This window comes from Thalia democratica, chromosome 7, assembly GCF_965202585.1.
Source record: "Thalia democratica chromosome 7, ktThaDemo2.hap1.1, whole genome shotgun sequence".
NCBI lineage: Eukaryota > Metazoa > Chordata > Thaliacea > Salpida > Salpidae > Thalia > Thalia democratica.
In genome coordinates, this window is record NC_139171.1 from 48,430,899 (window position 1) to 48,458,303 (window position 27,405).

The 27,405-nt window shown below is 25.2% G+C and overlaps 3 protein-coding genes across 3 annotated transcripts; 1 reads left to right on the plus strand and 2 right to left on the minus strand.

Moving 5' to 3' along the window:
• Window positions 1–2,283, plus strand: LOC145840939 (uncharacterized). Its single transcript, XM_082948295.1, has 3 exons — window positions 1–537; window positions 1,209–1,352; window positions 1,880–2,283. The coding sequence occupies exons 1-3, from the start codon at window positions 17–19 to the stop codon at window positions 1,995–1,997; spliced, it is 783 nt and encodes a 260-aa protein (XP_082804421.1). The 5' UTR covers window positions 1–16; the 3' UTR covers window positions 1,998–2,283.
• Window positions 2,284–13,232: 10,949 nt separating this feature from the next.
• Window positions 13,233–18,604, minus strand: LOC145840315 (large ribosomal subunit protein bL35m-like). Its single transcript, XM_082947531.1, has 4 exons — window positions 18,306–18,604; window positions 16,559–16,706; window positions 13,949–14,097; window positions 13,233–13,578 (listed from the first exon to the last, which is right to left on the minus strand). Exons 1-4 carry the CDS (start codon window positions 18,476–18,478, stop codon window positions 13,332–13,334), a joined length of 717 nt encoding a protein of 238 aa, XP_082803657.1. The 5' UTR covers window positions 18,479–18,604; the 3' UTR covers window positions 13,233–13,331.
• LOC145840316 (small ribosomal subunit protein mS23-like) lies at window positions 18,520–26,682 on the minus strand. Its single transcript, XM_082947532.1, has 4 exons — window positions 26,576–26,682; window positions 21,454–21,642; window positions 19,705–19,797; window positions 18,520–18,904 (listed from the first exon to the last, which is right to left on the minus strand). Exons 1-4 carry the CDS (start codon window positions 26,626–26,628, stop codon window positions 18,652–18,654), a joined length of 588 nt encoding a protein of 195 aa, XP_082803658.1. The 5' UTR covers window positions 26,629–26,682; the 3' UTR covers window positions 18,520–18,651.
• Window positions 26,683–27,405: the final 723 nt, after the last annotated feature.

The window sequence follows — 27,405 nt, forward strand, 5'->3', positions numbered from 1 at the left end:
TAATAAAATAATAAACATGCTTTCCCAAATTTTGAGAATAAAAAGGAAAATTAGTGAAGAACCCTTAAAAGCACTAAAAGTTGGTAAAAGAAGAAAAATAGATGATAACAAATCAGATGATACTGATGAATGTGTCTTTCAATTATTAACTTCTTTACAAGAAAAAGATAGTGATGTTACAATAAAACTTAACAAGGCAATAAAAAGAAAAGTTGATGATTCAAATTCAAAAGTTGAAGATTCAAATTTAAAAGTTGAAGATTCCATAAACTGTTCAATAAGGAAAAAACAAAAACAAGACATATCCCTTAAAAATTTAAGTGTAGGTGTATTGCATGCGGAAGCAGACAAACAAGGTAATAGTATTAACTGGAATACTTACAAACAAATGGAAAAGGAAAATAAAATTACTTGCAATGGTGTTGAAATGAAAAGAGAAACTACTAAATCGGAATTTGTTTATGATTACTACACAATTGATAGAATAGTAGCACCAAAAATAGACCTGACTGAATTGCTATATGTTAAACCTTATGAGTAAGTTTTTAATTATAAATTACAACAATCTACTGATTTAATGTAGATATTATAATATGCTTAGATATAGTTTTCTTAAAAGTGATAAAAAATTTTGATAATATAGTGTTTGAGTAATTTTAAAGTAATAACGGTGAGGGTAATCAAAAAACAGTTTTTTACATTATGAACTAATCAAAATTCTAAGTATCTAAATTTTAAAGTTCAGTAGATGTTATTCAAAGATCCGACTAAAAAACAAAAACAAACCATTTTACATTTTAGAATCTATCTTTCTCAGTTTTTAGCAATCATTTTTAAATTTCTCAGAATTAACAAATTATGGGCAATTTGAAGGAAACAGATTTTTAGTTTTCAACAATCCTTTTAAAAAATAATAAAACACAGTAAATAGTTTTAACCTAATAAGTATTAAACTTGTTATGGTAAAATCTTTTTATATTTGATATCATGAGCCTGATTAGAATGTTCATTGGCACACATTATTAAATATCTATCTTTACTCTAAAAAGTAGTTCGAAAAGTTTAAAACATGTTACTAACTATTAATGAAATTTTTTAAATGAATTTTTTTTTTGATTAGATTTTACATTATTTTTATAAGTTTTTAGTTTCACACCCAAATATTCAAATTTATTAAATTATAAAAAAATAAAAGTTTGTATACTCAGACAGGAACTAGTTGATGAGCGAGAAGAGGAAAGTGAAGATGATTTCTACGGTGATGAAGATGATGAAAATAGTGAAAGTAATTGGCGCAATGACTACCCAGATGAAGAGTCTAGTGATGAAAATGATGACTATGAAAACTACGGGTAAGTATGATGAATATAACTTTTTAAAATTTTGATTTTATATATATTAAATTTTTTAAGTTTTAGTAGTGTACTTAGTATATTATAAAACGCTTAAGAAAAACTTAATTTTATGTGTAAAACCAGTTAAATACTACCCATTAAAAATATTTTTTAGTAGTTCTCCGAGCATAAGCTTTTTTTTTTATTTCAAGTTGTGAATACACAGTCTAAATAATTTTTAATTTTCATTAAATTGTTTAAGTAATTATTACTATACAGTTTTTTATTTTACAAAGGATTTTCAAATTTTATTAGTATTAAAAATATTTTCATAGTATTTGTTTTAATTTTTATTTTAATAGCTTTTTTATTACAAAAATTATAATTTTAATAAAGCCTTTGCTACATTTTTGCTGTTTATTTTTAAGTTCTGAATTTTAATTCTTTGGCAAAGTGTTTTAATAAGTTTTGTGGTGCGTAGTACTTTCTTTAAAAACTATTATTTTGTTGTATAAGAAGAATTATTTTATTTCTTTAAATGTTAGATACGGAACATCAAGGGAATACAGTGCAAGTTGGGGAGACGATCTTGCAGATGCTTGTGGCAACATGGCAATCAACAGTTCTGGTGATGAATCTGATTACTGTGAAGAAGAATATTAATTAAAGCAGTATTCACTGTTTATTTTAAATTTTAGAATTTGAATTACTTTGCGATTTTAGATTTTCAAGTTATTTAATAATAAAGCATTTTTCTTGTGTTTTAAATAGTACATTCTTTAAACAGTTGTTAAATAATTAACTAAATTATTTGTTTGTGCTTATATTAAATCACTTATAGAAGCTAGATATGTTGTTTGTTTCACAAGAATTTTTTTCTAAAGTTTTTAGTAAAATAATTATTTAACAAATATTTACTTTTCCTTACACTACAGAATTTCTCCTTATACTAGAATATCACTTTAGTTTAAATAAGTTTTATTATCAAAATTTTTTTAATATTTATATCTTTTGCCAAAAACTTTTTTTTTTATTGATGTGATTTTATAAAAACTTTTAAGTTGAACAAAACAACTCAAATAACTTTTAAAATACGTTTTGAATTTTATGCAGGAAAATACAGTAAAATCTGCATAAAAAAAATAAAGCTACAAAAGTTTTAAATGCACAATAAGGAAAATATATCAATAAACATGGTAAAACTTATTTACACAATAAAGTTGGATGATTCTTGTTTTACATAGTCTTGATGTATTTGTAACTTTTTAAGTTACATTTCTGTTTAAATTATGCAATTTCAATTATATCAACTATAGTAAAAAAAGATCTAAAAATTTATATAGATGTTTTGAAAAAATTGAAGTACTTGATTTTTAAACTAGTAAAAAAGTAAACATTAATATTTATTTTTAATTGTATTTATACAATTTTGTGCTAATTCAAGGTAAATTTTCTTTTTAGTGCCACAAGAAGAAAAAAATGTATTTGAAACTGTAAATTAAAAAGTATATACTGGTTAATAAATCTAAACTTATTAAATGCAAAATCTTAAAAAAAAATTTTTACTGACATTTCATTTTCAATTAACTAGTTGAAAAGTGTATTAAGTTCTTTTTAATTAAGCTTTAGTAAAGCTTTTACAATTTTTAAATGATATCTCAAAAAAAAAGTACTAATTGCTTGTTAAAAATTTGGTTTTTCATCAAAAGATTTTCTAAATTAATTATTATTAAGGTTTTACAACAGACAGTAAATTATTTTTATTTTCTTATAAATTTTATTCTTAAAACTTAAGAGGTTCTTAGTTTCTAAATTACCATTGTCTAAGCATAAACTACAGTTATACTTTTGTAAAATTAAAAATTTAAATTCATTGTTGATTTTTTTCTAAAAAGTTTTTAGTCTAATTAGTAATACATAATTAAGATCATTAGTATTGTGGTTATTAGATCTCTGATTTTGTATTCCACTTTATTTTAAATTGTTCACTTATTATCATTCACAATACGTGTAAAACGATCTACCTTTGTTGCTAAAACGTTTTACGGAAATTTGTAACATGACTAAATATATACTAAAACAAGTAAAAATAACTTAAAGGAAATTGTAGGTAGGTTTATTTTATTGCTAGAATGTTATAAGACTAAAATAAAAAATCAAATGAGTAAAGGATTTCAGATAAAATACGTTTTAAAATTTATTGAAGTTGTTGTTACGCTAATTTACAAAAATTCGTATTTTTAAATTAAACGAGAATAAATTATTCCTAGCTGCGCTTTTTTTAATACAATTTTAAAGAGCAGTTCAAAGTAAACTTTAATTATTTAAAAATAAATAAAATTTTGTACGAGTTTATGGGATGATACGAATATGCTTTAATAGTTTGCTACTGATTTAAATTTCATATTTTTATACTTTCAATTATTAACTAATAAGCTATGAAGCTTTTTACAAAAAGTTGTATTTTTGGTTTAAACTAGTATTTTACATTGATTACTACAGTCGTTTCAACCAACAACATTTCCCGCTGACAACATTTTTCTTGGTGCTGCCTGCAAATTAAAAAGACTGCCTTGTGAAAACATAGTCTGTACTTCTGTTTTAAACACATTTAAAAATTTTTAAGACCTTTAACAAGTAATAAAAAGCTTTTCTTCAAGGTTTTTATATTTATCGTTTTGTATCTATAAAAAGCCAGTATTTATTTCGGCCACCATCAACGGAGTTGAGATGTTTTCGCCATCGATAATAAACAATGAACTTCGCCGCACGACCAACGAGATTAGCATCCGAGACAACCTACGACCGGTTTCGTCCTTTTCGCCTGCCTTATGAGTCCTAAAAAGGATGCAACCGGTCGTAGGTTAGCTTGGATGCTGATGTTGTTGGTCGTGCGGTGAAGTTCATTGTTTAATATATATATAAAATATATAGTTAATCGTTTGGATTCAAATATCCAGGGTAAAGCTTTATTTATTCTTTAAATTTTATTTGATTAGTTTTTAAACAAAAAAAAATTAATAACAACTTTTAAAACTTTATGAACTTAACTTTGTTGCTAACGAGTCACAATAATAAGTAACGTTTTTCGTTTACTTTTTTTTATAAAATTTTATTTTAACAAAAAAAAAAGCTTTTAGAAACATTTTAAAAATTCCTGTCTTGTGTAATTATTAAGTATTGTTTTGTTTTTGAAGTTGAAAGAAATTTAATTCTGAAGCCATATTAACACTTCTTGAATTTTTTTCATGCATGTTTGTAATCATCACAATTTTTTAAGCTTATCTAATTACTTAAATATATTACGTCTAGGAGTCTTAAAGTAAGCAAGCATTGTAAATAATATACAGTTAACTTAAATTAAGTAAACATAAATATTACATTGAACTTGCATATTTTAAGAATTATTCATGCAAATGCTTGAAGTATTTAGTAAAAATTTGGTTATATTGTACCAACGTCTTTAAAAAATGTTTCAATAACTGTATAAACCCTTTAAATATTTATATAAATATTTAACTGTTCAAAATATAGTTTTAATTGTTTGCTAACAAAAGATCCTAGTAAAGTAACTTCACTGGAATATAAATAAAAACAAATTATACAGTAATCTTCCTTTATTCTACCAACATATGTTTCTGTGTGTCAACGAATCAACACACTTCAACTGGGTTGTTAATAGGAAAGATAACTCAGTTGAAGTGTGTTGATTCGTTGACACACAGAAACATATGTTGGTAGAATAAACGAAGATTACTGTATAATTTGTTTTTATAAATATTTAAGTTAGTTTAAAATTTTAGACTAAAATAATACTTAAAAAAGTTCTATATTAAGTTTATCGAAATGAAAAGACTAAAGTACAGACTATAAAAGTTTATTATATTTACTTTTAAATATTAACTTTTATAAATAGGTATAAATTGTAAACAACTATTGCTAATCATGGTTAAGCTTGACTTACTGTTTATATTTTACATTGATGGTGGTATTGCTATCAAGTCAACAATAAATCCATTTGGTAATGGTAAAATGTTAGACGATAGGTTAAGACGCCCATTCGAAGTAGGTGTGATTTTTACTGGACAGGATTTGTTGTATGAGAGCGCCAAAATGTACATAGATGATTCTACGCATCCCGACTAATATTTTGCAGATGCCAGTAATTTTGAAAAAAGCGATCTGAGTTCAACTGGTGAAGAGATCATCCAACAATTCAATTGTAAATTTCTTGAGTCCCAAAATCTCCTTGCAGTTATCAAACTGTTTTAAGTGACAGATTAAGACCCTGTTTTCTGTACTTCGTAGCTCTTCTAAGTTTTGGTTTAAAGTATTAATGTAACTTTTGTTTTACAAGCAGTATAATCATTCTACTCTATTAGGCACGTAGCTCGGTACGTTTCTGCAGATTTGCAGAAACGTATACATTTGTTCAAAAAAATATTCACTTTGAAATACCTTGTTTTCTTAGCTTTTAAATATTTATTCATGCTTAGTTTTGAACTCCTGAAAAATAATCATGACATACATGTACGCTTTGGAATTTTTAATGTCGTAAAAATTAAACGAATTAAATACATCTAAATGTTATACAATTTAGTCATTTCAGAATTCCTATATCAAAAAGCAAAGCATTAAAAAAATCTTTTTCAAATCTTTAGCTTCTTCTTAAAATTTAAGAAAATTAAAAAAAAAGAACAAAGTGAGAGTTATTTGTATTATTGAAGTGTTTGCTTTAACTCAATCAGAAACTAACTCTTCATGGAAACTAACATGTTTAAGTGTAACAAAGAACAAACAAACACAAAAGATGTATATGCAACGAGTTGACTTTTTTAGTAGAAGTAGTTCAAACTGTTTCTAAAACTAACAAAAAGCGTCATCTTATGTTTTAAATTAAATAAACTCACTAAGTTCAATCTAGCAAGACTAAAGCCCTACGGTCGACAAATATACAAAAAAAGAAAAACATTTCAAACAGTGACGATATCATTTTCTGAATTCTTATCAGTTTAAAAATGATAAATAGAACCAAAAACATAATAGTAGCTGCAGATAAAACCACAAATTTTTACAAAATCCCTAAACAAGAGTACAAAAATCTTTTATTAAAATCCATCAGAAAAGAATACAAAAAAAGTGATAAAAATATAGTAAATAAAATAAACAAAGAAGCAAAAGAAGTTGTAAGTGATCTTACACTAAAAAAGAAAATAATTAACCACTTACAAAACAAACAATGCTATATAAATTTGAAAGACCACAAAGTATAATTTAACAATAACCCAAAAACCAGACTAATAAAACCATGTTACTCTGACAAAGAACAAATAAGTAAAACTATTATAGACCAAATCAACAACAACTTAAGAAAAACAAACCAATACAACCAAAGAAAAGTACACAAGAAGTAATCAAATGGTACAAAAACCTAAAATGCACAAATACAAATTAATGAAATTTGATATAGAAAACTTTTATCCATCAATAACAAAAAAAATATTAAAAGATGCTCTAAATTTTGCAAACAAAGCCGCACAAATTACAACACAAGAAAATAAGATAATCTTTAACGCAACAAAATCTGTTTTATATAACCAAGATGAAGCATGAAAAAAAAAATAACAGAGATGAAAACAAGCTTTTTGACATTACAATGGGTGGAAAGCACGGGGCAGAAGTATGTGAGTATTTGGGCTATACATTTTGCAGGGATTAAAAGATATCTTACCAAACTTAATAATTGGATTACATAGAGACTATGGACTTATAGCTGTAGAAAAAAATAAGCAATGTAGAAATAAAAAAAATTAAGAAAAAGTTGCACAAATTCACTAAAAGTACAGGCATAAATATAATTATAGAAAACCCCTCTTGGAAGATTGACTACTTAGATTTAAATTTCAACCTACTGAACCATACATTCTACCCATATAGAAAAGACAAAAACAAAATAAGTTACATAAATTAAAATTCAAACCACCCACCAACCATACTCAAACAAATCCCAAAAATGGTAGTGACCAGACTTTCCAATAATTCAAGTAACAAAAACCTTTTCAACAACATAAAAAAGACTATAATGATGCTTCAAAGATAAACGGATACAATTATTAAAATAACTATACAGAAGAGTGCAAAAATAAAATTAAGAAACAGAAAAAGAATAATTATATGGTTCAATCCACCATATTGCAAATCAGTAAAAACAAACAGAGGTAAAACGTTTCTAAAAGTAATAAACAAAAACTTTGGAGAAAATAGTAAGAAAAAAAATATTTAAACAAAAACAATATAAAATTAAGCTACAGCTGCACGACAAACATTGAAAAATAATAAAAAACCACAACAAAAAAGTAACAAACAACAATAAAGTAAACAAAGATGAATCATGCAACTGCAGAAAGAAAGAAACTTGCCCCGAAAGGAGGAGAATGTAGGGCAGAAAATGTAATTTACCAGGCAAAAATAGAAACAGACAATTTATCAAAAAATATACAATGGACTAAGTGCCAATCAGCTAAAAAAAGGGCTATCTACACACAATACAACAATAAAAAGCAACCCAAATGACAAAAACAACCTCCAGTGTAAACAAGCAACTGAACTCTCAAAAGTAGCCCTTAAATTAAAAAATGAAAACAAGAAACACAAAATAAGTTGGAAAGTACTACAAAGAAAAAAAAAACTAAACCAGGAATAATGACATGCAAATTGTGCTTAAAAGAAGCTTTATTTATACTTGAATCTGGTACAAAATGCATCAACAAAAGAACGGAATTAATGAACTCATGCAGACAGAGAAACAAATTTGTATTAATGAACTGGAAATCAGATTAAACTTAAACCAGATTATAATTATAGTACAAAATAGGTTATTTTTCTTGACTTTTTTTTTGAGTTTTTGTTGATATTTGGTTTAAATTAACATTTTTTTTAGATAGTTCTTAAACCCATTTAAATTTTGACTATTATGTTAACATAACACAAGTTAGATTTTGAAATCTTCAGCGACTTTGAGTTTTATTAAAGTTTTGTTGACTCTTGGCTTATAATCACAATTTTAGACAATTCTTAATTTCATTTAGATAAGTTTCAAGGTATAAATATTTTTTTAAAGCTCTGAATTCAGTTTTTTATTTTTTTTTCTTTAACTCATTATATTAATGTTAGTTCAATTCGTTTTTAAAAACTAGTACCAGTTTTACCTAATTATACTCTGACATGCTTGATTTTTCGAATATGCAACTTTTTAGTTTTTGTTTATATTTTTCACGCACGAATAAGTTTTTAAATGACAGTATAAATAACTAACATTGTTATATGAAAATTAATATTTTATTTTTGCTTGAAAAGGTCGCAATTTTTTTGCCACCGAAACCGGTCGCGAATAAAATATATAATTTGCATAAATCTATTGAAGTCTTATCAAGAAAATCTGAATATATGTATCTCTATTTGAATATAAAAAACTCAATATGAAAAATAGTTTGTAACATGAGAGCAATTTGAAAAACTTATTAATGTGAACAATATTTTCAAATAAGATAGAAAAAATATAGTTTTCCTTATTTAGTATTTCAGAATTGTGTTATTTAATTTTAAATTTTTTTTAAAAGGTTTTATAATTGTTTAGATAAACACAGTTTTAGCTTGGTACTCTGGATAAATCTAGGATATTTTGAATGTTATTTTTAAGCTCAGACTGACTCAAGACAGTTTTGTTTTATCTTTGAAAAACTACAGTATAGTTTAAGGTTTTTAATAACCTCAGAACATATTTTTTCTAGATTTTGAACAAGATTTAGTTGGTTAAGAGTTAGTTGTAGATTTACAATGGAAAAGTCTTTGGTTAATGAAAAGGTTCTAGCAGGAAAGGAAACTTTTCAGAATAAAGTTTTATAACATTTAAGAAAAAAAAAAGAAAAATTAACCTTCTTATGAAGGAAAAAAATACTGTATTATAACTATTTTTTTTTATTCGTTTTCTTTTCTGGTAAGGGGAGCTTTTAAGTTAAGGAAAGTTCAAGAAAAAATTTTTGACTTGGTGTAAGCCAGAGGGATGAGCTGTTAAAAAAAGTTTTTTAATCTATAATTTTATATAATTTGTTCACAATTAATTGTTTTCTACTAGTAGTGTTATGTTATATGAACTTTTTTTTCGAAGTTTTTGTTTTTATTTTTAACTTTAAAAGGTTTTTTTACTATCTTTTTTTTTTTTTCATTTTTATACAAACAAGTTTTAAGGTGGTTCACAAAATTAATACAAACTACAAATTACCATTGTTTTTTATTTCAGTCTGCATTACATTTTGAAAAATAGTTTAGGAGTTTTGTTTTACTACTGTAATCTTGGTACACTATGAGTGGTTTATAACAAGTTTAAATGTTTAACAGATTCTATTTTGAAATTAAATTAAAAAGTTTAGTTTCCTTAAACTGAAAATGGTGCCGATATAATTTGAAAATAGAATCATCCATTTAGTACCTGTGACTCTCCAAGTCAGCCAATCTTAGCAGTTGCAGCTTCTGAATAAACTCTTTATTTTCTGCAGCATCTCGATTATGGCCCTGCTAGAGTTTTCCAGCTCACTGCTTATTTTACAGAATTTTATGCTAGACAGATTTTGTTGTCTTTACTATAATTTGTTGCCGAAGTTCAGATAAGTGTTACCAGAGAAAATTTTTATTTTAACAAAAGTAGATATGTTATCAAATGGTAACAAGTTTAAAAAAACATTAAAAGTAACTTTGTTTTAATATTTTATGACTTTTACATATAAGTTTGTTATGAAAAACTTTAGTTTTTAAATATACATTTTAATTTTATACTTGGTATTTATAAAATATAAATCAAACCTAAATTTGAAAATATTTTAAATGTAATTAATTTTTGTTTATGATTTTTTATTTATAGGACTTGTAAGAAATTAGTTTTAGTAAAAAAATATTTGATTCTTTTTGACAGCTAAAAATTTTATGCAACCAAAGCTAGAAATAAAATTTATGCATTATATTTTACATGTAATTTTTGATTACATTGAAATAATCATACGTCTAAAAAAATAATTTGAAAGAAATGTCAACATTTATAAAATATTAAATAACAAAGAAATTTATTTCATGTGTTAAATTAATTAATGTACAGTAACCTCTCGCATCTTTACGCACTCGTGACGTTACGCACTCTCGTTTAGTTACGTATTTTAGAATTCTAAATAATTTAAAAATTTAATTTTTTTAATAGTGCACAAATTAGGTTTATTGTATTATTATTATGAAGTTTATCCTTATGTGTGCAAAGGTCAAATTAATAAAAGTTATAGTAACATAAACAGTTTTTATTAAACATTTTTCTTACACTTTATATATTTTTGTTCATAAGAATAAATCCATTACAGCATCAAATGCATATTTTGTTAAAAAGCTATAGAATCAAATTTTTATATAGACACCATAGCGTTTCTTAATTGTAAACAAATGCATAATTATAAATTGAATTTGATAAGTAAAATAGAATACAAATGTTAAGTATCAAATAAGTCACATATAAATAAAGATAAAATCTACTTATTATTAAAATTAGTAAAAACTTTCTGAAAATATTATTTTTTTTTATAAATTTAAATCTTTTTTGTTATTATATGTATAGTTTTATCTTTTGCTTTCATATTAATAAATAAAGTAAACAAGTGTTAAAAGTATGAAAGTTTACAGTCTGCTTCAGGCATGGTATAATTTGAAAACCACTAATTACAGCTGTTTAATCGCAATAGTAACTAGAAAGCTAAAGTAACGAAATATAGCTAATTTTCTTCTCATACTTTACATTGGATAAAGTTTCAAAAGTTAACCTTTAATACTTTTGTTATTATAAACTCACTATAGTGTTAAATTACTTAAGTTTCAATTTACAATGTACTAAAACAATTTTAACACCTTGATTGTAAAAGTAAAACAGTTTATCCAATGATAAACTAATAATATTTTTACATACTACCTTAATTTTTTTTTTCATAAACAAAAAATTAAGTTCTTTTCAAATTATTTAGCTTAAAGTTTTAAAAATAAATAAAACTTTTAAATATAAAATAATTTTCATTTGTAACTTAATCTTTTATTTAACATTACTTTTTATGAACTTTTTTTTATAAATTTTTTATAAAGTCAAATACATAAGTTATTCAAGGTACATTAGACTTAAATGTTTTAATATCTTTATTAATCAATAAAAGTTAGAAACAACATTATTAGATAAATAATTTAAAGTTATATTTACAGTATATAAAAATAAGTTTTGTGTTGTGCATGCTTTGTTCACAAATGAGAGTTGTAAGTTATAGGCTGAACTGTTCTAAAGAAATAACTATATAGTTTTAATTTGAGGCTACAAAATATATCAAAGGTTTAAAAAATGAAATTAAGAAGATTTTAATTTATTTTTGATACCCTCAGTATGAGAAAACCTGTCTTAAGAAAATAAATTTACTATTGTAACTATTTTTAATAGTTTGTTTACATTTGAGATTAAAAATCCTACTGTCGGGGATTTTTGATAGTGATATATTTAATTTGCGACGGTTGTTACCATGTCTGGTCTGCTTTTAACAAAAAGCAATAACAAAAAACAGCCATTATAGTAATATATTTGGTACCTCTCGTATCTTTACGATCTCTAGTATCTTTACGCAATTTTTCTGTGGACACAATGTGCGTAAATAAGTGAGAGGTTACTGTATATCTCTTTTGTTTATAATTAAAGTGTATCATTTTTATCTAAAAAAACAATAACTTTTTTGAAATAACTTCTGAATTGTGAAAAATCTATCTAAGATTATACATTTCAAGCCTATAAACATAGTTTTTAGAATAAAATTGTGATTTTCTTATTTTGAATGAGGCTTTACACAAGTAGCAAAACATGAGGAATCATAAGGGGTCAAGAGCAAAATAATTTACCTTGCATACAGCTATTACTCAAACATCAACATTCCATTTATTTTTGAAGTTTTAACATAAATGCTTACTTTAATATAAAACACAACAACAATAGAGGCAGTTTAAACTTCCCCAAACCCCTTATTACGTCAATCACGCGTCGTCCCTATTGCTTTTTTACTTTGCAGATTCGTAACTTTTTCGAGCTAGCTACGTAACTGCATCCTACTGATCATTTTTATCAATGTAGCTCGCTGGCCAATTGCTTTTGTTAAGTTAATATAAAAAAATATATTGATTCAATTTATTTTTATATGTACGTTCAAATAAAATTTCAACACAAATTAGCAATTGTTTTAATTCAAAAAATAAGATGTTGTGTAAAAATTAATATTAAATAAATATAAAAAAAAAGAAGTTTACTGTACGTTCGACAAAAGTTGATTTATTATTGTTTTTTTTTTAATAATAACATAATTAAAATTTTATATTAGAAAAAATTACACTTATTTTTCGGCTATTGAAAATGACAAAATATAAACTGTGCAAAAGCCTGAGTTTAAATGTATATTGAAAAAATAAAATAAGCGTTTTAATCTAGTTTTTAAAAAAATACTTTTAAATTAAAAAAGCTGTTCTTCAGAATATTTTAATATTTATGAAAATTAAACTATAAACTAGAAAAATTATAATGATATACTATTTTCTGTCACGTAAGATAAAATCGTCCGTGAACTTATAATTATCAGTTTAAGTTTTACTTTTGATTATTATATAAGCTCCTGTTTAATAATTTTTGCGATTTCAAATTCTTAAAAATTTAGTACATTAGCAAATTATTTTTCTTGTAACTAAAAATTTTAGGCGGGAAATATTTGCATTTATTTTAATCAGTACATCTAATAGATATATCCTATAAAGGAGTTAGTAATTAAAATACTTCAAAACATAGAAAAGATAAAAAAGTAGCAGTTTATTCACAACACCTAAAGTCACATAATATTAAACTAAGTACATTAATCAACGCACAAAAAATTCACTATTAACTTTCGCTAACAATCAAATGTTAATGAAATGCCTGCCCACCAACGACTTGGTCCTGTTGGTCTGCATGCTGGCCCTGCGGGTTGCCTTGTTGCTGTCCTTCATCTCCCTCTTCACCTCGTCGCCCATCCGCTTCTTCCTCGGTCGGTACCTCGTGTTGAACTGCGGGTTCGCCGCTTGCTGGTGCTCTTTGGGCAGGTCGAGTGGGTGGTACCAGAAGTTGCAGTGGGGTTCGTAGCCCTTGTACGGGTCCGTCACGTACCTGCACAATTATGTTTTGTTTGGTGATACAAAATTAAAATTTATTGTTGATTCTGAAATTCTTTAATCATAGAACAGTTTTATAATTGATTGATTGCGTTTTTGCTGCTTTCAATTAACAATACAAAAAAAAATTAATTCAACAAAACCTTCCAGGTTTATATAAGTAACTCAAATGAACAAATATCAAACAAGTATTGTATTTAAACAAACGTTTTATTCTATTTAAAAAGTAGAAGCTCGAACAAAGTACAATAAAGACATAACTTGCAAAAAAATAAATGACCAAAAACCATCGTTAAGCTAAAAATTTTAAGCCAATCGCAAGTGAGCTATCAACAACTCTCGACCCTATTTTCATTGCAACGAACCATTTTTGCTTCTTGTAGTAGTCGGTGACCATCTTGTCGAGGAGGGTCGACTGCCTCACGTCGCACACGATGTGCCTCTTCTTGCGCAAAACTTTCCTGGCGCCGGTGGGGTTGAAGAACTTTGTGTACAGGCGCTTCTTGTATCCGCCCTGAAAAAAGTGCACAATGACAATTGATGGAGTGCATTGAAGTTTTAACTTTTGAGAGTTGGTTTTTGAAAACAACCAACGAAAACACGATAAGTATTTATAGCATTGAAATGTAAATAACCTTTTTATTTTAAAAAATCGAGTGATAAAAACTTCTTACGAAATGTTAGACTGTTTTTATTTTAATTACAAGTTAGGTCAAAACTATTGCGAAATTTTAAAAATAAAGAAACGATAAATGATACTTATATTAACACAATTAGTTAGCAAACTTTTTTAAATATTCAAATTTTTTATTAGTAAATACAATTTTATGTTATTTAATAAAAACATATTTATAGTAGTAAAAATACTTTAACTTCCTTGATTCTAAAACTAGTTTTTGCTAACTACTTTTGTTAACTTAAAATTAAATTTTTTGTAATATAATTTAAATATTTAAAAACCATACAACTTTTTGATCATCCTTACAAGTGGTCCACCACTTGGCTAGCCATGTTAAAATCGGGTTAAAAGTGCGTAGCTATAAAGCAAATGCATAGAGAGTTTCTAAATTTGACTTTTAAATTATGTTAAAAGGGGAGACGGGTAACTTTTGCACGAACTTTAACTGTTCTAATTACAGGGTTGCCAAATATTTTTGGCAAATTTTCTCCAGGTTTTTAAAAGTACACGTTTTTAGGTCTATTTTTAGTTTAACCCATTTGTGTTAAACCGTATAAAAACATTGGAAAGATACTGTAAAGCTACCTCAAATGTGTCTTTAATAAATTTTTTTTTCATGATTACAAATTTTATAATACTATTATATCTGTGTCAAATCAATATTTTTCTACTTAACAGGTAACAAATGTTTTAAATTCCAGGTTTTTTTTTCAAAATTACTCAATTTCCAGGTTTCCAAGTTTTTTGGCAAGCCTGTAATTAAGAGCTTATATTGTTATTTTCAATCATTTTAGATTTCCAATAAATAAATAGTTTGCTTATTCAAACTAAACTTAGACTTTTGCAAAAGTGTCAGTTCGCGCAAAAGAGATGAACTGTGCTAAAGTGACGCTCATGCATTTCTGACACATGCAAGATCAAAAGACCTATTGTCATTTAAAGCAACAGTTAGTTTTCATAACTTAACAAAATTGTACTACATATCTATTTGTTGAACTATCTGTAAATACATTTTCAATACTTTTAAAAACAACAGATCAACAAAAAAGTTCAAAAAAAAAACATAAATCAATAATACCACAGATGTTTTTGTGTTTTAGCTTTATTCCGACTAACGGCGTTTCACTGCTTTCAAATAAATTTAAGAACAGATCTACGTAGTCTCAAAAAGCTTTAAGAATAGAGCTTTTTGAGACTACGTAGATCTGTATTTAAATTTATTTGAAAGCAGTGAAACGCCGTTAGTCGGAATAAAGTTTTAACACAAAAACATCTGTGGTATATATTCCGATAAGCTTAGCTTATCTGGATCTCCAGGATTTAACGCCTTTTAACGTTACATCTTATAAATCAATAATACTAAGACAAAAAATTACATGTAGAGAAAACACATAGTTTATACTTGATATGCTTACGTATTTACTGAAGCTAAGAAGTAAATAACAAAATGTTTAGTAAAAAATTCAATTATTCAAAAAAAGTAGCTTTAAATTTTTATAAAACTCTTAATTAAGGAAACTATCTCTAAAATTGAATTTTAAATTTTCGCGAGCATCTCTTTTTTACGTTAAAACATTATAAAAACTGTTTGGTAAATAAAGTCAATATATGTAGTAAAAGTCTTAAAAAATTGATTTAAATGTTAAAACCAAGTTTTCATTTTGAAAATTTCAAAATTTTACGGTATACTTAAGTTCAATGGTTGTTAAAAAACATAAAATGAGGAAAGACTAAAACCAAAAAGTTATGAGTATTTGACAACTCTTTACAATTATTTAGAAAATTTATTATCTTTTTTTTAAACTACTGTAAAAAATTGAAAATTATACCTTGGAACAAAGTAAAGAAAAAATTGGTATTTAATTTGAACGAGTTTAAAAAAGCTCGCAAAAGAGCAAAATTACTAGTTTTTTTATAACCAAGTTTTCACTTAAAAAAAGGGCGTAATTTGATAAACATTTAACACTTATATAAATTTTTAGTTATTAATTCATAAATTTACATCTGACTATATAAGTATTTTGTAATATAGTTTTTACCTATCATAAAAAATTTAAAAACGAAAAAACAACAAAAATAACTAAAAATATTTAAAACAAAGATAATTTTATTATAAAGTAAAATTATATTATTGTTCATTTATAGTTTTGTAAAATTGAAAATTACTTCACAATAATTACTTTATTCTATAAGTTATCTGTATTTAAAGCCTTCAAAAATCATAAAACCAAAATAATAATTTTTTTTTTTGAAATATTTATCTGTTAAATAAAGAGTAATCAGAAAAATTCCTCACCTGTCTTCTAACCCACATGCCATTTCCCAGCCTGCGAAATCTGGAAATAATCATTTTAACTGTTTTCTTTTTGCCTTTATTGCTGACTTTCACCAGAGTTCTTTGCTGTTGCATGAAAAGACTGCTGTTCGTGAATGGAGCACACAGCCTGTTTAATTTTAACAACACTTTTGATTCAATGCTATACGCAAGTTTATTAGTTTAGACCAGGATTTCCCAGCGTGGGAAACGTCAAAGTTTTTGGCAATCTGAGGGCATTAATTAGTAAGACGGCGAAAAGGTAGGTAGTCGACTAGTAAATAGACGAAATGTAGTAAACATGGTCAATTATATTTATAATTTCTACCAAGGGGGATTTATGAAAACAAGTTCAGGGATCGCTGGTTTAGACGAGCTTTTAGAGCTTTCTTAGGAATTTTTATTTTCTAATTTATTTAATTTTAAACCGTTTAAACTTAGACCAATACAAAAGCTTTTATTATGTTTAAAACAGTACAATATATCACTAAAACTTTAAAAAAGTTTTACTGATCAACTTCAAGCTTTTAAAGTTATCTAGTATAAACAATACTAATTTGAAATTTTTCAGTCTTGATATAGTTTTTTGACAGTAAATAACAACTAAATTTTTATTTAAAAGATTTTCTTTTAACCAACAACTGATAATAAAAATTCATTTTTTATTTAAGTATGTATAAATAGCCATAACAAACATACTTAAACTTGATTATCAACTTTAAACATTTAATAACATTAATTTTACGGACATAAAATATGTTTAAGCAAAAGCGATAATTGGCTTGAAGTTTTTTTTACAAATAACTACATTATAAATCTTATTGGAAAATAAATTTTTAAACTTAAGTTATTAAAAAAAAAATTGTACAAAACTTTAAAGTGTTTTCTCTATAAGTTTTTTTTGTCTAATTGTTTAAAAAAAATTTTTCATAATCTTAACAAAAAAACTACTAAAAACTTTCTTGAATAGTAGTATAAAAAATATTAATCTAATTATTTAATCTTAATAACAGTTAAAATATTAATTTTTAGTTTTAATTAGTAATCATTTTTAGATATTTTTATTTTAGCTAGTATTTATTTCGGCCATCATTAAAAAGTTGAGATTTCGCCATCAATAATATACAATGAACTGCACCACACGATCAACAACAACAGCATCCGAGAAAACCTACGACTGGATGTTGTTGTTGTTGATTGTGCGGTGAAGTTTATTGCTCATTATCAGATATTTTTATTAAAGTATATGATACTCATACATTTAATTTATTAAAGCTTTAGTTCAAAACTAAGAGTAAAATAAATGTTTTGCTTCAAGTGAAGAAAATCTTTTGGATTTGTTCTTTCAGTACCTTATGAACTCTTAAACTTTTATTTTTTTTTGTTTTACAAAAAGATATACTTATTTAATGAAGAAGAACTCTATGCTTTTACATTATATTTTGAATTTGGAACCTATTGTGCTACACTCAATAAAATTTTATTTGAAAATTTGAAACTTGTGTCCAGTGACTAAAATAAAAACCTAAAAAATAGATTAATCTGCAACAACAAGTTTGACTTTTAGTTTTTACTTTAACAACTACTGAAATGCTTAAACATATTTTTTCTTAGTTTACACAACTATTGCTACGATTTTTTTTTTCAGTTAATTTTTATGGGTTTTTGACTGATATAAATCTGATTACAAAGATTTTTTCCAACCCTTATAAAACACTTAAACGTCAACCTTTGTAAGCTGGTTTGTTCATGATTAGTGGGCTTGGGAGAGCTTATAGCTATAGAAGAGAGCTTTCGGGCCAAACTACTGCATGCTACATTTGAAAAAGGCGCTGCGCCTTTAACAAGTGTTGTGTGAATGTTCCTCAATAAAAAACCATTTGCGAGCACTCTTGACAGCATCTGTCCTTTGAGACTTATTACTTTTAAATTACTAAAATTCGCTGAAACACCTAAAAATATAAGTTTAACTACTTTAAAATTTACCACTAGATTGATCTTGCTATCATAAAATAACAGTAAACTTATAAAAAATTGTCTAAACGCGATTCGTTAACAAAAAAAAAAGGTTCATTTCATTTCTCGTTTTTATCTTCGTTAGCTTGCGGGCTGTCAACTTGTTCATCATTCAAGCCATCATCAAACGACTTTCTCCTCAAATCATCGCTGCTGCCGATTCTCGATTCGTCGAACTGATCCCTGTCCTGATCGGCTTTTTCAAACAAATCGTTCAAGATGGGCGCCGCCATGGACTCCGCCTTCCTGTAAACTTCCTGCTTGTCCATCGACGGGTTCTTTTCCAGCACGTCCTTGTAAATTTCGACGAACCTGCATAATGAAACAAAGTGTTAGAATGTAAGATAAAAACTGTATCGGGTTTGTTGTTCAAATCTGTAGATATAAAATGCAGTTAAGTAAACTATTTACCTAAATCGAATTACAAAAAAAAAGGTAAATAATGTTTTAACTAAATAAAGTAAATGCTTAACTACATGAGATGTGAGAATACTGTTACAATAAGAAAACTTACAAGTTTTATTTATACAAACTGAGATTGACCTCATTTATGAGATATAGATATAACAGTTTTGTGTATTAAGAATTATTGAACTGTTTGTTTTCGGTAAATTAAAGTATTACAATGTTTAATTTTAATTTATTACTTACTTTAGTTCAAATTCTATATAGCAACGCCTAACAAGTAAACTTGTGAAAAATTTTTGTAGATTTTTAATATAATACGTCTTTACTTTTAATTATAACAGCTAGTTTTAATAAATATATCTTGTAACTTTGACCTATTACTTATCAGAAGCAACTAATTTATAAAGGAAATTGAAACTACCTCTATTTAAAAAATTTAAAACTGTAATTAAATTGTTATAAATCTTGCAAAAATTATAAACGAATATAAAACATTTTAATAGATCTAGTTAAGTAGAAGTAAAAGCTTGTTTTTTTCTATCATGTTTTTTAAAGAAGTAAAAATATTTTTAAATACATGTTCAAATTTTTTAAAACATGATATCTTTTTACACTTTTCTAATGTTTTATATAATTCTAACAACAAATTTAGTAGGTTTCTTAAATTTATGCAGCTAAAAGAGAAAAAATATAAGTATAAAAACTTTGAAATATGATTTGTTCTTCTCTTGGCTCTGAAGTCTATGCGTGGATTTAATTCAGCAACCCCCTCATTTCTGAACTTCAAATAAGCCACTCTATAAAAAAAATACTTTTATACCATAACAGCAATTTTTACATAGATTTAAGATAATTTTAATACAAGTATTATAAACATATATGTGTACTTTTGTAAATTTAGCATGTAGAAACTGTTAAGGCCATAGGAAGTTACAACACATTTTTTACATGTTGATTTTATTCTAAAGATCTTTAATTTAGCAAGCAGTTGCTTTTTTGTAAAAGTCGAACTAGATATTTTGAGATATGAGGGTACAAAGTCGGAGAGCTCAATAGGTTCCTTATGGAAGGACCCAAGTAAAAGGGCAAAAAAAGAACATTTCGATAAAAATATATCCTCTCCTACAGTTTTTTTCAATCTTTCTTGAAACTCTATCAGATAAATCTTAAATAAAAAGTAAACATTTCTATGAAAAATTTATTTTTATATGTCGAGTAAAAATACTTTTTTGTATCAAAAAACTGATAAATATTCTTTTTTCTTTTGTCATAAAATTTTTAAATTCTTTCAATATGATTTTTCAACTAATGCAAAGAACATTTTCTAAAAATTTGATAGAAACTGACCAAAAATAGAGAAGATAGATTTTTAGTGAATTTTTCAAAGTTCTGAGAAAATTGGCAATAAAAAGTTTTTTCTCCATACGTTTGTATCCGAAACTTTTTACATAAATGACGATATCTTAAAACTTAATTAACATTTTTATATTATGTGAAAAGTATCTTATAGTATATAATTTCAACTTTTATATAAGGTCTATTAATAATTTTTGAAAAAAAGAATGTTGGACTTCCTTATTGCCTTAACAACTACACGAAACAAAATATTTAAACAAATAGTGTCATACAGAACACTATGACAAAAATATTTTATCTTTTATGGAAATTACAGAAAAAAAGTGACTTATTCCAGTATCATGTCTACTTAATTAAAAATGAGTATAACCATAACAATTTAAGCATTTAGGTTAAAAAAGTAAAGAGTAGAAAAAATTTGTTTGCTTTTCTACTAGTTTTAATTCAGCAGTTAACCGGCATTGAAGATTTATTTTTTCAAATATGTTGACTTAATAAAATATTTTATTAAAAAAATAGCAACAAAATAAGTTAAAAAACATATTTTTAGTTCATAAACTTACATTTAATAAAATCTAAGCAGAAATACTTGATTGAAGAATCGAGTGGTAATCTTTTATTATTTTTAATTTAAAACGAAGCTTTCCAGTTTTCTTGTAATGTAAATATAACTTTAATACTTTAAAAAGTAATGAAAAAAACTTTAATTAAAATTAGAGTGCACACTATTCATTCAGAGTTCAAGAATTATTTGTATTTATTAAAAAAATAACAATTCAAGTATTTAAATGAGGAATTAGTATTTTTTTAAACCGACTCTACAACATACAAATAAATTAAAATAATTTAGTATGTATATGTACTAAAACTTATTATCAACAACTTTTTTTAATTCTAAAACAGAAATGCTACTAAACTAAAATGCTAAAAAAAATTTAAAAAGATAAAATTTCATTTTACAATAAACAAATTGAGCTTTGACTTCAATTTTTTTTAGTTTCCAAATGTAAAAGTTTTAAAATAGTTTTAGCAATATCATTAGTTACTATGTAACAAAAGTACATTTATTAGTCTTATAAACGAACAAAAGCACTAACGATCTGGCCCAATCTTCAGGATAGAAAATTTCCCTCACATCGTCTTTGACATCAGGAAGTCCGTGCGTGTCTGGACTGGGGTCTTCTTTGTAAACTGGCTCGCTTATTGGGGGGTGAGCCTGGTACACATCGTACCAAAGTGGACGTTTCTCATACTCCAGAACTCCCGCCTTAATCAAATCCCTTGTTCTGTTTTATCAGATAATATTGATTAATATATTCAAAAATATCATATTTAAGTATAGTAATTTACTAATGCAGTTGCAAATGAGATAAAAAATATTTTTCATTATTTTGTAATACCACTTATGTATTACGTTGTTTACTTTAAAATTTTATGTAGTAAACTGCAGTGGACACTGTTTTAAGAAAAAGTGGTACTGATACCTTTTTATTTTTAATTATTGATCTTGTTTAATGTATCTTGACACAAAAAATATTTAAGCAAACTTTCAAATACATAATGCACTTTAATGTTATCAGGAAACATATCATTAGATAACAATATACATAATTTAGAATATTGTTTTAACATTGCTCATTTTGTAAGGTTTAAAAAAACCTTGACCCCTATGTCTAAGTGTAAATAAATATTTTATAAGTAATTAAGCTTTATAGACTTGTGGTTTTATAAATTGTAGCAGCAATTTTATATAATATAAGTTTGATTTTGTTTTTAAAAATGTATTTTTTTTGTGTAAAATAGAGATACTAAAACTGAGTTTTCTTTAATTTCCTGTTGTAGTGAGAATCATGTTACAAATTAAATTAATGTTATTCTGGTTATTGTATTTATTAACTATCTTGAAACTAAGTTTTTTTTGCAAAGAAATGTTTTTTAAGTTACTATTTTTCTAATTAATTTTTCAAAGTTAAACAAAAACTTAATTTAAATACTAACATAACATATTTATGACAATATTTAAGTTTTACTTAAATTATTTAACAAACAAAAATAAAACAAGTTAGTTTTAGTTATTTTTTGCTTACAAGCATTTATTTATATAGTTTATTATTATTTATTTATATCTATGCAAATAATTATAAACCTATTCTTCTTACATCACAAATACTTTATAAATACAGCTGTAAAAACATTTAATTTTCCGCAAGACAACCTCAAGTTAATTTTTTAGAAAAAAACTGTCATCTATGTAAAAACTATACTGCTTAAATAATTTTCTTTAACAATTAAGCATAAAGTACAAAACTTGTATATTTACAAAAAATAACTTAAATTCAAATATTTAATAAAAATAAAGTCTATTTATGCAGTACTTGTGACAAAAAATAAAAAATAAAAAATTATTAAATTTACTAATAAATATTAAAGCATTTTTATCTATTGTTTAAATTACTTATACAATTTTCTAATTTAGTTTACTTTTCAAAGGCCACATTAACTATCTAAATAAAGATTTAAGTCATTCAATGAAGTACATTTTTTATCATTTTATATTCAAATTTTACTTAAAAAGTACTTTAAATGAAAATTGTACTCAAAATATTCATATTATAAAAAAAATTCTTTAAACTAATTCAAATATAATCAACCTAAACCGTTTTCATGTTAACTCAAACTATAAGAGTCAGTTAGTACCAAATTAAGTAAATCAATTTTTAATAAATCTAGTATTATTTATAATCTTACTAAGCAATTACTTTTTACTAAGCAACTACTTTTTACTTTTTTGAAATTTCATAGCAACTTTTGAGGTATAAGAAACTAAGTATGGAGACTTCAATGGATTTCTAATGGAGGTACAAACTAAAAATGTAAAAATACTACTTCATTAAAAATATGTATTTTTCTACAGTACTTTGGTATATGTCTTCAAACTTTCTTAATTGTATAAATAAAACAAAAACTTTAAAAACAAAATACTGAATTTTTAACTTAGATTGTTTAAATTGAAAAACTTTCTTTTGCTTTGGTGATAAAGTTTTTAATTTTCATTAAAAAAAATAGTTGTTTACAAGTTTTTGTTGAAAGATACACTTCTCTAAAATTTCAGGTAAATTGCTTTAAAAACAAAGGAATTGGAATTTTTTCTAGGTTTTTATTCTAAAAGTACCAAATTACACTTTTTATTACCTAAATTTCCAATTACAAAGTTATTCAGGTTTTTCTACAGGATTCTTAATAAAATGGTCACTGTCAAAACTAAAGTTTATTAACCATGAGACACTATTATAACAATATGTGAATTTTTTTATTTCAATTTTTGTTTCAGCAATCATTTCTACTTTTCTATTTAACTTTTCAACCAACCTAAGATTATTATGATTTACTAACTTTAAGATGTTTTAAAACTATTTGGGTCAAAATCTTAATAATTTAATTTTGAATTTTACATATTTTAAAAAACACTGTGTTATAAAAACATATTATGTTAGTGTAAATATAATTTCTTTTATTGACCATGTTTACATTGTTTTTTAGTATTGTGTAAATATAAAAAATATTAAAATCATGATGTTTTATGATTTATATGTAACTATTAAAAATTTCAGATATAAAGTTTTTTTTTTCATAATCCTTCTAAGATTTTGAACAACTGCTATTCCAAACTTATTCTAGTTGTTTAATACATTATACTTTTAGTAATTCTTAACTTATTTTATTTTCTCAGGGTTGCCATTCTTAGAGTAAAAAAATATGTACTGAGTGACCAAAAACTACCCTTAAATTGTCTTGAGCCATCCTGAATATTTTAAAGTATTTAAAAAAATATTTTTAAACCTTCTAAAACTTATAAAAATCAAGTTGTTGAATAACATTGGTTATAATATAACAAAATATAAAGACTAAATCATCTAAATCTCATTAAAAATATGTCCAGATATTATAAAAAAAACCTAAAACTTTCTGAGTTTTTTTTTTTAAAACAAAACTATACTGACTCAGCCTGAGTTTAAAAATAAAAATATCCTGAGTTATCACGATCTGTCCTGAGTCATCCTGATGTTTACAAAAACTACACAATCTTATGAGTTATCTTGAGTATCCTTAATGTGTGGCAACCCTGTCTTTAACCTATTTCATCTAAATCTAAAGTTTAAAGAAGGGGTTAAGTGTAAAAATTATGTTTTAACAATCAAACATTCTAAAAACATTGTTTTTTTCTTTAAACTTATAAAGATTTTAGCCTTTATAGGAATGATATCATTTATAAAAACATTTTTTAAAGTTTTAAAATAATGTTATATATAGGTGATTTGAAGAATATAACTTTATCTACAGTTGTAAATTTGTTAATCATTGTAGAGGGAAGAGATAGACAGATGTTTTTTATCCATCAAAGAAATCAAGTAGTGTACTGAAATACATGTTTAATAATGCAATGAGGAATCTATAAAAATTTCATTAAATTGTGTCAAACATTTTAAAACACACAAAATATAATGTTTTGTTAATTTATTGAAAATTTATGTGTAGAAATTGTGTATAAGATATGTATAAATTTTAAATTTGTACTTTGATGCGTAGTACTGTAATAGGGTTTGAAGTAGAGCACATTAGATTTGCACTTGCTAGCTCAGTTAATTCACACAACACAAGGTTTAAAAAAAAAAATTAACTGAAAGTAATAGAACAAAACTTTGCTTAAACTGCTTTAGGTATTTGGGTCCAAGGTTTTGGTTTAGTGCGCAACAAATTTTCAAAAACTTAAAAAACGGTAATTATAATATTCTTAATAAAAACACTACAAGGAGTGGATATAGAGTGCTTCTGTACGTAAGTTTTATTTGACTTGTAATTTGATGTATGTTTTATGTATAGAAGATTGTGACAGGTCTTTCATTAGATGATTGTATGGCTAATGAAAGAGGGATTATTTCAAATTATCAAAATAAATCAAGTTTATATTAAATTGTATTATCTTTTTGTTATTCTGTTAGATACAAGACAGTTGATTTCATCATTGTTGTTCATTTTATCTATGTTTTTATTACAAATTAGAGGTATAAGTAAAACATTAATTATAAATTAATTTTGAATTTTTTTGAGCTTTAGGTCAACCTAATACTAACAAAAATTTTTAATCAGTATTTTTGGCAAACATCGGCAACAAAGTTGAGATGCTTCACACCATCGATAATAGATAATGAACTTTAACACGCAACCACTAACAACAGTATCCGAGACAACAAAACTATTGATAGGTTGTCTTGGATACTGTTGTTAGTGGCCGTGTGGTTAAGTTCATTATCTTTTACTGTTGTTGATGGTTGAATAGTTAAGTTCATTAATTATTTTAACATAATTTGATATTACTAGTAACTTTTTTATTTCTTAATATTTTTTTTTTGTAATTACAATATTTCGTTATTTTCTTAAAACTTTATAGAATTTTCAGTCAGATATTGATTTACTTGAATTTATAACAGGTGATTGTGAGTTCACACTGGTGGCAGTGATTACATGATTGGACTATTGATGTGTTTTTTTGTTGCAGCATCAGCAGATACTTGCTTGGGGATTTGAGCTTCATTATATTCATTCCCACTTTTTGTGGTTACTAGTGTTGAGGTTTTAACCTTGTGAGTGTTTGTCAAATGACGTGTCACCAAGATTTTTTTTAGTTCAAATGACAGTTTTTTATTAGTCTAAATGACTGTCCTGGACATAACGTTAAAAGGTATATCCTAGAAATGACGTTAAACTGTTCTGGTGTATGACTCAATAATAGAAAGGTTTTTTGTGCACCAAGTCCTTGGACCAAACTTTTTGAGTGTTTTTTGTCATTCAATAAACAATATCCAAATGGTGTACGACTCTATAACAAAAAGATGTTTTTGTGCACCAGGTTCTAAGATCAAACATTTTTAGCGCTCTTCTCATTTTGTTGCTCAATAACAAAACAATTTTAATTTTTGGTTAGTTTAATGTTAATTTTAAAGGGGCAGGTAGAAATACAGGTTATGACAAGTTTCTTGCTTGACTCATAGAACGTTTATTGTTGAAGAGGGAAGAGTAAGTCTGATTTTTTATACCATAAAAATATATTAATTAACATTTTTAAATATTGGTAAACTTAAGTTTTTTTAAGTACTTTAAATAAACTATTAAAATGTTAAACTGTAAATATTTACAATTTATTAATTAGAACAAAAATACCTGCTGAAAATAGAACCAATTTTGTGAATTCTAATACCTGGAACTAAGGGCATTTTATTTTGTTTGTAGTACTTTTAAAAACTGACTTGTTGTTGTTGCTTGAATTATAACTTATAATAATAGTGAAAGAAATAGCTTTAACTGCAGTTACAGCTTTACATTCAACAGAGGTTACTGTATGTTGGGTTGGATGTGATAAAACACATAAAGCACTTTTCAAGTCTAAAAAACTTATTATATTTTCTTATTTGCGGTTTTTATCTATAACAAATTTTTAGAAAAAAGATTATTGTATTATTTTTATAAAACTTTTCGAAGTTAATATTTTTAAGTGTTTCCAATTAAATGTACACGTAAGAAATTAACGTGATAACTTTTAGTTATTTTCTTTCTTACTTTTATAAATAATAAATTTTATTGCTTTTTTAATACTACAGGTTTAAAACATTTGATTTATCCCTATTTTACTTTTTTTATATAGATACCTTTTTTATTGCATGTTTACTAAATTATTAAAAAATTCTGATTTTTCAAACAAAAAAATACTAATTTCTTAGTCATTTACAAGTTTAACTTGTCAAAAACTTCTTGACATGCTTGTTTTTGAATTTTATAAAGTCCTTACTAAAACTAACGGAAATTAAATGAAATTTATTATACAGATAAAAAATTCTAAAATAATATACTTTATTATTTTAAAGTTTAACTTTTGCATAATTGTTTAAGTTGTTGGTTTGGTGTTCTCTTAATTAAACTTTTTTTTTGAGTCTTATTTTGTACAAAACATTTTAAAGAAGTTACTGAATAATTGTGATCAAATAGATTTAAAC